A 12,611-nucleotide genomic window follows, 5' to 3' on the forward strand; every position below is an offset into this window, starting at 1 on the left:
TGGGGACATATTGACGTATCTGTTCTCGATAGGTGGTATCTCACCATTGCCAGCTGTGAGAGGAAGTGAGACAGAATGCCCCCTTGGGCACAGCTGTTTGGGGAGAATGCACTGTCATGGCCACAAAGCATGAGCACAGGCACAACTTCAAAGGAGGAAAAGAACACAAGCAGCAGGGAGAAGACAGAAACACTACCCACAGAATCTTCCTGCCTACCTGCTTGCTGCTTTCTCAGCTTTCTTGAGTTTCATCTCTAGGGTCTTTGCAACCCCAGGCATCCCACACTGGCTGCCCTGGCACCCTCTGGGGCCCTCATTTTCCACTTGGTCAGCATGAGGAAGTTGAGTAAACAGGCTTAGGAAAATAACCTGCCCCATCACACCACAAAGCACTCAATAGCCAGAAAGAGCAAACAGACTGAAGGAGGGAAATACATGGCTCCCTTCATCTGTGTTTTTTTCAGTTACAACATAACTCTTTATTTTAATGTGGGGAGTTTTTTGTAGTTCTGGTTTTTTTTAATTACCTCTTTACTCCGCTCATCCAAGATTTCCACAAATTTTGCAGGAAACCAACCTACAAAGAGAGGACAAAGAGATAAGCCTGACAAAGACACTGAGAAATCCCTACAAAGAGCCCAGTGGGAGCTGAGAATAAATCAGAGTTCACAGGGCCCAACCCCAAAGAAGGAAGCGAGCAGCCTCAAAATACAATATTTAAGGCAACTGCATGAGGAAACCAATTACAGGACACTGTCTACATGCAGCAGTGATGACATGCATCCAAGCACCCTGTGCCAGAAGAATGGAGCCTAAACTTGCTGTTTGCAAGAAGTAACCAGGTCACTGCTCTCATACCCTGCTTTAGCATTTCTTCTGTCCCTGGCAGGTACTCTGGGTACCTGACAGAGCCTTTGCTGCAAATGTATGAGAGCAGTGGCTGCAGATGAATGGATGCTTTGCATCTGGGCCCCACTCTCCCCAGTGCAACCCATCCTGTTCTCACCTCTCAGTCCATTCAGCTCTCCCACCCAACAGTGCTCATCCTTCTGGGAAATGATCTGAAAAACAGGGAGAGGAAATCATCAGTTGAAGAGAGTGCAGTGGCAGGAGGGCTAAAGCTGCCCAGCTGTGTGTCCACAATGACAAACTGCTTTCTTCTCAACTGTTTTTTCAATGCTCTCTTCTCATGTGGCTTGGGGCCTTCAAAGGCACAAAGCTACTGCAAACACAACATTACCCCTGTTCTCCCCAATTTCAGATGGGATACCCACAGCTAAAATGCAAATGGATGCTTTCACAGTCTTACCCCAGCTCAGTGCACAGTGTTAAACCAGGACTTGTGTTGGATCAAATTCCCCTTTTGCACAGCTCTGACAGCCAGGAAAGGGACTTTGTGGTGGCAGTGAGAATGACCCACAAGACAACACTCACAGGAACACACTGCCTCACCCCCAGGCAGACCCCAAAACACCAGCTGCTTCTCTTGGGCTCCTAACTGGGCTCTGAGCTTATCTCCTCCCTTCTTTCCCTGCAGAAGAGGTAGTGCAGTGTCCCAAACAGTCTGGGTCTGCGTGGTCCTGCCCTGTCCCTGTCTCCCAGGCTGACGCACCGTGATGATGTCGTTCTTGCGGAAGCCCAGCTCATCGTCATCGTGGCGCTCAAAGTCCAGCAGGGCCTTGGCTCGCCGGCGTCGGTTGCGAGAACAGGCCACGTAGTTCTCGTGGTCCCGCTGGTGGCTCTCCATGCTGTAGTCTGGAGTCAGATCCTAGCACGCATGTAGATGAGAGCAGAAGGGAATGAACAGCAACAGGTGACTCCCAGCTGATCTGCCAAAGTTTGCATGCTGCTGTTCCCACACCTTTTCCTGCTCCTAGCCAGCAGACAACATCCCAGCACAGCCTTCCTCCACCAGGGATGGGCTAAGCAAGCCTCATCCTCTACCCGTTACACCCGGCATGTTCCTTCTCAAGCCCATATTTCAGGAGCATTTGAACAGTCCTGTCCTGTGGTGGACACTCAACACTCATGCCTGGATCACACAGCAGTGCAAATCCAGCTGTTTCCACTCACAATGCTGCAGTTCTTGGGATCCACACACTGGAAGTGCCGTGCCACCTGGAGAATGGCCTCACGCAGATCAGCCACCAGCTCCGTCTGCTTGATGTTCTTGGCTTTCAGTGCCTCCAGATCATCATCCCCTGGTGGAGCCCGTGCAGCAAAAGAGAAGGCGAGGAAAGGAAATCAGGTACAAGGTGTTTATTTTTTGTTAACATTAGAAATCATTGGTTCTGCAGAAATCAGAAAAGCCTGACATCAGATACTGCCAATCTGTTCAATAATGTAAATAGCAAATACCAATTTGACTGGATCAAATGTTAAGGATATGATATTTCAAACCACATATGGAACTCAAAGATGTCATTTTTGGTCTGCCTGGGAAACTCAGTATACCAAGGTACTACTTCAGAGAAGTGTCTACAATATATAGTTGGCTGAATGGTGGGACACAAAACTGGGGAACTTGCAATAATCCTCTCCAACTGAAAGTCACTTGAAACTGAATCACCTGTTGGTTGAACTACTTCTGATATTTGTATAACTCACTGGATGAGAGCATATTCTTCACCGAGTCTTGAAAGAGATTTGAAAAACCATGACAGCCCATTTTCCGGTGCCAGTCTAGAAGCCAGAGCCACAAGAGAAAAGCCACCACCTGCTTAAGACCTCAACCTCCCTAAGAGCCAGATTTCAAATGTTTGGATTGTATAGAAACAGTCATAAGCACAAAGTAAAAGTTGCTAATTCACTCAGGAGTTTTTACAGCCTATCTCTATTACTTTATGCAAAAAGATATCTAATAGCATGGATTCTTTAGACATTTAATGTATCTGAATGCCAGAAATACTGGGTACATGTTTGGGAACAATTAATAATTTGCTTCTTTTTCTAAAAAAAAAAATCACTTTGTTTTAAATTCAAAATGTATTTTCATACATCTTTTTCATACATTTTTCCTCTCTCTATAATATAGTGAAGATGTGGTAGCTTGATTAACAAAATCAACATTTAAAACAATGAATTTTTCACTGAACTCCAATGTTTATACAAACACAGCTTCTACTCAGGACCCAAGTAAATAATTGGCTAGCAAATTAGTACTCTGCTTATCTTTTAAAAGCATTGCAGAAAACAATACAAATAAAGCGTGGTCTGAGCTGTACAGCTACTGCAACAGCTTAACACATTAAGCTTCTGCTTATTGAAAAGTGACTAACAATATCTTTTAATCATGTGATCCTAATTGAAGGACCCAGATTTTAGAAACATAAATAGAAGCACAAAATTAGATTTAAAATTATTTTTATAATTGTTTTTTGTTTGCTAAATTAAATGATTGGAGAATCAGACACACAAATCTTAAGAGAAAACTGAACCTTGCTTCTAGACTAAAAAAAACTGTAGGCCATAGTTACTCGCAGTCTAATCAACAAAAAACTAACAAAATCTCCTGCTCTGTGGCCGGGGGCAGGAAACAGAGCATGCATGAACTCTCACTACAGATTCAGAGACACAAAGATTGTAAATAGATAGGTTATCAGGCCGACATTGGGGATTCCCAGAAAATTCGTGTGATTAAAATAGAATGTGACTAAAGAAGAAACCCAATCACAGCTGCACTAGCTCTGTGGGCTGCCCTCATTTACATAGATCACCGATTCTTTCTGTCATCATTCAGTCCCATCTGGCCAAAATACCATGCTCTTCCCTCTGCATTCAGATCAATCCCCCCAAAACACAAGCAGAAGACATGGGAAGCATTATCCCATCTTAGAAGGTAGACTGTACAGAGGAAAGCAACTGGTGTTTCTACCAGATTCACCTCACTGCACTCAACATGACTGCACCTACATTTCCAAACAGGAAACCAGTGCATGATCAGCCACATATGAGGAAGCTCCACTTTGAGCCTGTGAAGACTGACTAGCTGCACAGCTGTGCAGAGGAGGACTAGCTCTTCTGCATTCCCTTGTTGCAGCGCCCATCCAACAGGAAAAGGACAACATGAACATTTTGCTCTCCATCAAATTACTTTTCATTGTTTCTTTCTATTCCGTCATTGGAAATCTGGTTCAACTCCCTGAATCTCAACTAGAGAAAGCCCTGGCTGACCTGATCTAGTGGGAGCAAAAGTCTGGCTTTGAGCAGAATAGGCTGGAACACAGACAGCAAGAGGTCTCTTCTAAACAGTGCTCCTGTACTTCTGTGACTCCTGTCCAAGTTACTACTACATCTGCATTCACTCTAAGGAAGAAGAATTTAAGCTCTGGGTGAGTTCTTATTCCCTCCCAAACTAAGTACCAGTTCTACACAGTAACTATCACAAGCAAAAGACTTTCCACTGCTCAGTTGTCAGTTCCCAGTATAAGGTGAACTTATCACATCCAACCTTTCCTTCTTCTCACTTGGGCTGAAGTTCTCCATTCTGGTCAACTTCTTGTTTTTAACCAACATTTCAAATACTAAGAATATTGTTAGGTAAAAAACATGACAGTCACTGTACAGAAACCCCACTAACATGAGAAAACACTATCAATCATCTCGATTCTACCACTGATATATTTTGGAGCTTGGACTTTATCTTTGTGCATGTGTGTATAACTCACTATCACTGTCATAAAATGACTCAAACATAGTAAAGGAGACTGTCTGAGACACAAGAAAGATGCATGTGGTAGCCAAGTTCCCTGCCAGTTCAGTCTGTACTGACTGTAGGATAACATTATATACAAGGGCTCTGAGTTTAGGTCGCTTAAGCAACTTTCCTGCATTTCTTCACTTCTGCATTCTTGACTTTACAGCTTCATTAGTTATTCTACTAGAATTTTTCTCAGTAATGCTCTATGTGGAAGCATAGAGAACATCAGAAAAGCTATTCTCTGGAAAGACCAGTAAAACACAATTTTAGATTTATTCAGGCCATTTCAACCACAACAGGAACACTGTTTGAAACCTGTAAATTTAGTATGTTGTCTTCCTCCAGGAAAAAAAATTCCTGGGATGACATGTGGCAACTTCAAGAAAGCTAACCAGTTGCAAGGATGGTGATGACAGTAAGGTTTACAGTAGAAGGGACTCTAACAGAGTCAAAGATATAAGTTAGTGTTAAAACCATGAAAAACCTATTCTGGCTGTGTGCTTTCTGGACATATTTTGGCTTAGCTCATAAAGACTCAAAAGTGTTCACAGCACTGAACTCTCAGAGTAAGTAAGGGGAAACATAATGATGTTTGCATTTATAAATTTTGATGGGTGATGCACTGGACATCCTGCCCTGTCTCAGATCTTCAGAGATGTTCTTGAACCAAGCAGAGTAACATCAGGAAAGTACCACATCCAGCCTGTGGACTGCATATGGTCTGCCAGAAAATGTGTTTGCCCTGTTGGTCAGTGCAAGGACATTACAGCTGGGCTGAGCTGCACCTGTTGTTGCTCACCATTCATGACTAACAGTCTAAACTAAAATTTACTTTCTGAGCTCAGATCAAAGCAATCAAGTAGTAAACTGCACTTCTTCCCTCTCATCCTTCAGTTCTGGCTCCCTTCTCTCTCTGCTTTGCTCACTTCCCTCCCTCCTAGGCTGCAACAGCCATCAACAGCACGTGAAGGGCACAGGGTTGTCCTTACCGAAAAGCAGAGAGGTGATGCCAGATTTCCTGCGCTGAGTCCTGCGCCGCACAATCTGAGGGAACAGAAGAGAGAAAACAGTGCACACATTAGGAGAGATTTCAGAAATTAAATAAAGCAACCCTCCACACCGGTCAGCTCTGGGTAAAGGGTCCTGACAACTACCATTAGAAAGGGAAGGCAAGTGAACTGGCAGTTTTCAACAGGAGTTGTTCTAGTCCTAACGCAAGCTCCACTGCTTGACCTGTTCCATGTGCAACAGGTTATTTATAGCTTAATTATTATGAAAGCATAATTGAAGTTTGAGAATCAACCACAACTCACGTGAATAATTTAATTTGTTGCCAAAAGCAGCTACACATGTAATTGTATATAAATTTCCAAGTGGATAACTATTATATTTTAGAATTGCAGGAGTGTCTTGTCTGCAACTGTAGATTTTAGTCCAAGATTAAACACAGTTGCATTTTTTATTCAGCTTCTCAAAGGCAGTTGCTGCTGTTTTCTGACTCTACATTCCAAGATTATTTTACTGTACCAGTTTCTTACTAATGGATTAAATCCAGTTCCTACTCTCTGTGTGCTTCAAGCAAATTCTGCCAAAAACATATGTTGTTTCTTTCAGTTTCCATTAATGAAATATGTTACATTTCATCATAACTCTCATTAATGATAATTACAATCAATGCCAATACCTCTTTCATCTGGGGATTTATCAACCAGGTAGCATTTCATTAGTATAGACCCTCCTCCAACTTCCCAATACCTTTTCTCCAACAGATGACAAAATTATCCTGGAGCCAAAAATCCTCTCAAACAGGAGGACCTCTTGCTTGCAAACAGAAACAGGGTGGGAATATGTAAGGGAATGGTAAAAGCAGAGCAGCAGAGGCAGGTGGGACTCTGTGCACTCACTTTGGATAAATTGTTGACGGTGGTGCTGGAGTTGAGCAGCTGCCCTTGCTCAGCAATGAGGTAGGCCAAGTGTTTGCGGCGCTGGGTCTCCACTGCCACGTCTGTCAGCGAGCCAGCCACGCGCATGGCCTCCCGCAGCAACACGTCTGCGTCTTCAATCTGACTCGGGATGTCTGAGAGCGTGTTGAAGATGGAGGCAGAGTTCTCCGACTGGATTAGCTCATCCTCCTGCAACAACACAGTGATTTTTTGCCACACTGAGCAGTGAACACGACAGCTGGGCTCTTGAGGCTGCTAGATGCAGTTTTACTTTGTGTACACCTTGGGCAGGTACAACTAGACAATTTCATATAAAATACTTCAGCAGAAAAAGTCCAAGATACTTTTGAGAGGGGGATAACATCTTTTACTGCTCTATTGCACCCTCCTCCCAGAATTCTAGCTGGCATTTTTTTGAATCACAGCATTCATCCTTGAAATTAAATCAAATCAGCAAGGAAAAACCAAACCAAACCTATTTAGCACCAGCCACTAGGACTGGGTGCAGCAGGGATCTTCCTAGAGATAAAAAAATGGAAGCTGCTCAGTCTCACACACTACAGAGCATCTACCATGTCAAACTGTGCTCCACCTTCCCCTTACTCCCAGCAGGATCTCCCTTGTCCTTCACACAGAAAACTGAACACAAAATTGTTTCCCACATAAAAAGGAAAAGATCAAGCAGTTAAATACAGCCCAGTCAAATCAAATGCAGTCAGAAAAATGCTCATCTCTTAGAGCATTCAATAGTGCCATACAAAGCTTCTCAGATGACCACAAATTTGGCTTTCTCTCTCTCCTCACAGATTGTGCAAAATCGAGGAGTATCTTGGTTTAGGTTAAGATGCACCCTCAGGTTGGATCTAGACTGAATAGAGAGGGGCAGTTGATGAGGTTTAATTATGGGGCAACAAATGATGTATGCACAGGAAACAGCAATTACTAATTTCCACAACGTGCCTTAGAAGTTTTTCACAGCCTCCAGTTCCGAAGGCAGCAGGAAGACATCTTCCCTAGCACACTCCCAAATCACATACAGCAAATGGATACTAAACCTTCTTGCCCCTAAATCTCAGAATTAAACACTGAAGTACTATAAAGGAGGAAGAGGAGTGGGGAATCACCTTCATACTTAGCATGCCCAAAGTGACTTGGAACAGCACCAGAGAGCCCTCGTAGAAGAAGAGGTCCCAAATACGCAGCAGCAGCTTGATGTGGACAACACTAGCAAAAGAGGTGAGGAACCAGTGCAAGGTGATCAAGGAGAGCTCTGTGAATAAAAACATGGAAAATAATCACAACAGAAGAAGTCAGTCAACCAGTGAAGATGGACTCTAAGGGCTGTCCTCCATGCACTGCCTCCAGGGTCAGGAGGCTTGCTCCTCTCTCTATTGCTCTCCCTTTGTGAAAAAAGAATAACAGTCTTTGTCTGCATGTCATCCTGGCAAGAAAAGCTATGGTTTCTAGGGCACACTTTTACCAATGTCATGCTCCTGAAGCAGCTTGTCCAGGCGAGGCAAGTACTGCACGATGAGCTGCCGCAGGACACGCTGGTCTGTCTGCACGCCCATGAGAGTGGTACTGAAGTAGGAGGCAGGAACCAATTCCTCAATGATAGCACACATCATCCAGAAGGCATCTTCCTCCTCCAAGAAGAGCAGCAGAGAAGCAGCCACCTAGGATTTTGAAGGAAGAACAACTGCATGTCCTAAGAGGAATAGAACTCTTTCCCCACTTTCTCACGTGGACAGATGGACCAGTATCTAGGTGACAAAAATCTTCCTTCTGCAGCAGCATTCCTGCAGCCTCCACTGAAGGGATTTCTCCTCAGTGTACTGCCTGCACCCTCCCCAACAGACAGACTGAATTCTTCAATATCTTTGGATATGTGGTGCTACTCTGCTCTCCCTTTCCTAGGAAAAGTGTTCCATGTGGAAGGGTTTTCTCTTCAGCTCATGTGGAGACCACAGTATCTGGCAGCACTACCTCAAATCATTCGCTCTGCTGGTGCGACCACAGACACATTGATCCCTATTACAAAGACAGGTTAACATGAAAGCAGGTTACCATGCCAGTGCCCTGACAATATCCAATCTCTGGGTAGAGCCAGGCAAGTCCCCGTAGTATCCTGCGTAGCCTTGGCACTCCGATACTGTTCATGTTGGAGAAGCAGGCATTGCTGGGCATTGTGCGTAGCAAGTCCTTTTCAATCTGTCAGCCATAAACAAGGACAGAGTCAGCTTGCAGCACCTGAACAACTGCCTTCTGCTATCTGCACTTCCCCATGGCCCCCTGCTTCAGGGAACTCTGCCTCCCACACCCATCCTCAGGCACCGAAGAAGGTGGCCCTGTCCGAGTACCTGAGTCAGTTTAACAACCTTCACTGACAAGAGGGAAATGCCAGTGCAGACAGTGACTTGCTGACTCCCAAGAAATACTCGTCTAAACTCAGGCCCTAGTTTCACCACTGACAATAGTAAGCACACTAGTTGGGAATTTCACCTGCCTGGATTTCAAGCAAGGCTTCCCGAAAAACCTATTCCAGAGAAAAATCAACAATCTGGCCACATCTGTGAATGAGGACTTAGAGGTGAAGGACCCACAGATCTCCCTTGAACAGTGCTGTTTCTCCTTCCAACTATTTTGACTCTTCTTGGTGAGAGGTGAACGTGTGCAGATCTCAGTTTCTTTTGCTGTTCCCTCCTCCCACAAAAAGGAGAGATCAAAGGAGAACACCCTGAGGAGACCCTGTAAGAGTCTTATTAGTGTTTAGAGACTTTTTGTTTGGGGGAACAAAGACACGCCCTGGAAACAGCCACCACAACCTCAACAGAGGTCTCTCAGTCTTTCACCCTTCATTTCCCTCAATGAATATCAGGATGTTTGCTGAGATGCAACTGCAGCACTGTTTTTTAGCCTGCAAGCAGCATGGGTCAAACCCCTTCCCTGCTGTCCTAGCAAGGAGCAGAGCTGCACAGTTGCTACTCCAGCAAAACAAAGGAGAAATATGCCTCACAGGATTAAGGTTTAGCAGGATTCAACCACATGTCCTCTCAACTGTCCCTGCTGCAGTGTCAGGCAGACACCCCTTCCTTCTCACACAGCTGCTCTTGCCCTTCTCCCCACTCAGCATTAGGAAGTTTCTCCCACCTGTTTGGCAGCAATGGTTTCATCGTTAGAGCTGTTTTTTATAATATCCCGATATGACATCTCTGAGTTCCTCTTCTTCTGCAAAGCCCCTGAAAGGCGCATCCACAGCTGGGGGGACAGGGTGAACAGAGATAGGAGGAGTCACTCAGACAAACACAGAAAGTCATGAGCTGGCAGCTTCTCAACCAAGAGATCTCACTCCACTATCTCTTACCCCAGGCAGGAGCGCCCACCCAGAACAGGCAGCACTCTCACCTGTGGCCTCATGCTATGTGGGATGCCAGCTAGCACCAGGGAGCGCAGCTTGTCTGAATGGGGTAGGGTGACTTCAATTTTGTCCCAGGTGAGGTCGCCCACGTCATGGTTGTGTGTGAATTCCAGATGAGCCTGCCACTTGAGCCTCTGCTGCGGTTCCTCCGTCAGTGGGACCCCCAGAAGCTTGCTGGAGTTTGGCTCAGCACCATCTGCTTCAGCAAATGGAAGGGAAAGGAATGGAGACAAGTGAGACAGGGAACAGGAGAGAGAACAAACACAAGGCAGAGTGGGGAATAGGATGGTCATCTGAAAAAAGCACATTAAAAACATTCACGTCTTCCAGTCAGAGCATGGAAAGGCAAAGCTTGGTTTCTAACTGCCTTCTCCATGTAGCAAATTTAATGGTCATAAACAAAAAGCACTGGGACCTTGAGAACTAAGAAGGTGTCGGCAGGCTTCTAGTCTCTACTTACTCATGATTTAGAGCACAGTGTGGCTGGAATTAAACAAGACCCCGGCAGCAGCCATCCTGCTGGGTTTTATAAGAATCTGTAAATCAGGCTGACAAAAGCATAGCAAGCCTCAGAGGTGAAAAGCAGAAGCTATACGCTCATGGAAGTAATGAGGTGCAAAATGTTACCTTTGGGGATATTTAATCATCAAAAAAGCTTTAGCAAGGACACCTCCAAATTCAAAATGAGAGAGCACCTTAATCTGAGGCTGGCTTTCTAAAATAGACACTTTAGCACAAGTACAGGTTTGACGTAAGGTGCTCTTGTCCTTAATCATATAACACATTTCAACAATGCGGTCCAAATCTTTCTGCTGATTTTATAATGCACAAGTCTGTGAAACTTTCTGGCTGGGAAAAAAACCAAAACACTGTGTCCTGTCCTCATCTCCAGGTCATGGCTTCAAAGAGGATCCTCTGTAACTTAAGGTGACTCACAGCACACATGTGAACAATTTCTGCCCTTGCACTGTATGGCCTGAGCCCTGGAAACATCCTCCAGAGCACATAAAGCAATTCCTACATCTCCTTTCTCTTCCTCTTTGCAAAAGCCAGCTGTTGTAGTTCAATGCTCAGCTGCAATAGCTCTCCACATTTCCTCCTATTCGGTCGCCTCTCTCCATATCTTGCAGAAAAATTAGGATGTGGGGTTTACCCATACAGTTTGTCCTACACTTTGCTGAGATGTTGGGATGGGCAGAACGAATACTGTTGCCACTCATTTTGGCCATGAGTTTTTCAACAGACAGAATGTTTCATTGTGCCTGCTGTGAGTGCTTACAATGCTACTGAACACAACACTGTCAACTGGGAAAGTTGCCCTTCCCCAGCATGCAGCTGCTAATGGAAACGGTAACCCCTCTTTTCTCTCTTTTACCCATGGCACAAGCATAAGGGGATGGAAATTACTTCTGCATAGTCTATGTTCCAGACTCCCATAAGGCCAGCACATCTAATTCACTTGATTATAATAGCGGGATACAGAAAGATGATGACAGGTGGGTAGACAAGACCTAGTACAGAATGGTTGCAAAGCCACCCTGCCATACTTGGAAGCACAGGAAGGGCTGCACACAGTGGAAGTGGGAGGGATAGGACTGGCTTTACCTTCCTTGTCAACTCGGAAACCGAATTCATCATAGCGAAACTCTGGCTGCTCGACGGATTCTTCTTTCTGGGAGATGTGAGGAAGGAAAACAGACACTTTCACCACTTTAGCACTTCATAACTGAACAGAGACACATGGATTTTTCCCCATCTCACCACTGTCCGCATTGTGCCCTTTGAGCACTTAGATCCCTTGCCCTTTAATTTTCAATGCCTCCCACCACAATTCCAAGCTGAGCAGATATTGCATACCATTCGCATGTTGACTTCTCCACGGAAGTTGTGAAGCCCTGCCATCAAACCTGTACAGATTTTCCTAGCAATCCTTTTTCCAGCAGGACTTAAGCTCAGCCTCATATCAAGATCAGAACTCCCCACTTGGAGGGGCATGGAGCCCTCCTCATGAACTGAGGACACACACACACCAGCTAAAGAGGTCTCTGCTGTCTGCATTGCTAACGCACCGCAGTCCTTCCTGTTACCTCTGCGCACACACTGCAAATTCAGCTCCCTGCACTGTGACATCTCCTGCCCGTTGCTCTCAGATTTTCTCTGAAAGACACCAGGCAAAACTGGGATTTGCACCAAAGGAAATTAAGATGCATGACCCAAATCTCAACCTTCCTCATCTGTGCTCACAGTTGGCATTGGGGGATACATAGTGGAGGTTATAACTAGGATTCTTTTAGGATTGAAAACCTACAGATACCTCCCTTTTCCTGCAAGCCCACCTGCTCCTCCTGTAGGGACTCTTGGAAGCACTGAACCCAGGCAGTACCCCAGAAATGTGCTTCTCGCATAGCTCCACAATAAGCTTTAATCTGCCTCATTGGGTTCAACTGCCTTCAGTAAACTGTGGATAAGTTATGAAATTCCATGGCTGCTTCCTTCCTTCCTCCTCTGCCCACCTGACAAGCCTTGAGGCTAGCATTTCCTGCCATACACA

At 45.1% G+C, this 12,611-nt stretch overlaps 1 protein-coding gene across 4 annotated transcripts in view; it reads right to left on the minus strand.

Moving 5' to 3' along the window:
* Nucleotides 1-12,611, minus strand: part of SGSM3 (small G protein signaling modulator 3) — a 29,249-nt gene that overhangs the window by 5,158 nt on the left and 11,480 nt on the right. For 3 of the 4 annotated variants that reach the window (XM_051784214.1, XM_051784216.1, XM_051784215.1), the window contains 12 exons: nt 11,666-11,732; nt 10,048-10,259; nt 9,793-9,900; nt 8,710-8,853; nt 8,123-8,318; nt 7,767-7,912; nt 6,604-6,831; nt 5,689-5,743; nt 2,074-2,201; nt 1,613-1,768; nt 1,007-1,061; nt 528-577 (listed from right to left, as the gene is read on the minus strand). In XM_051784214.1, coding sequence (XP_051640174.1) covers nt 528-577; nt 1,007-1,061; nt 1,613-1,768; nt 2,074-2,201; nt 5,689-5,743; nt 6,604-6,831; nt 7,767-7,912; nt 8,123-8,318; nt 8,710-8,853; nt 9,793-9,900; nt 10,048-10,259; nt 11,666-11,732 — 1,545 coding nt within the window. The remainder of the gene's footprint in view (nt 1-527; nt 578-1,006; nt 1,062-1,612; nt 1,769-2,073; nt 2,202-5,688; nt 5,744-6,603; nt 6,832-7,766; nt 7,913-8,122; nt 8,319-8,709; nt 8,854-9,792; nt 9,901-10,047; nt 10,260-11,665; nt 11,733-12,611) is intronic. The other variant, XM_051784217.1, reaches the window with a different exon arrangement.

This window comes from Manacus candei, unplaced genomic scaffold, assembly GCF_025592945.1.
Source record: "Manacus candei isolate 608988 ecotype Guabito, Panama unplaced genomic scaffold, ASM2559294v1 h1tg000018l, whole genome shotgun sequence".
Taxonomy (NCBI): Eukaryota; Metazoa; Chordata; class Aves; order Passeriformes; family Pipridae; genus Manacus; species Manacus candei.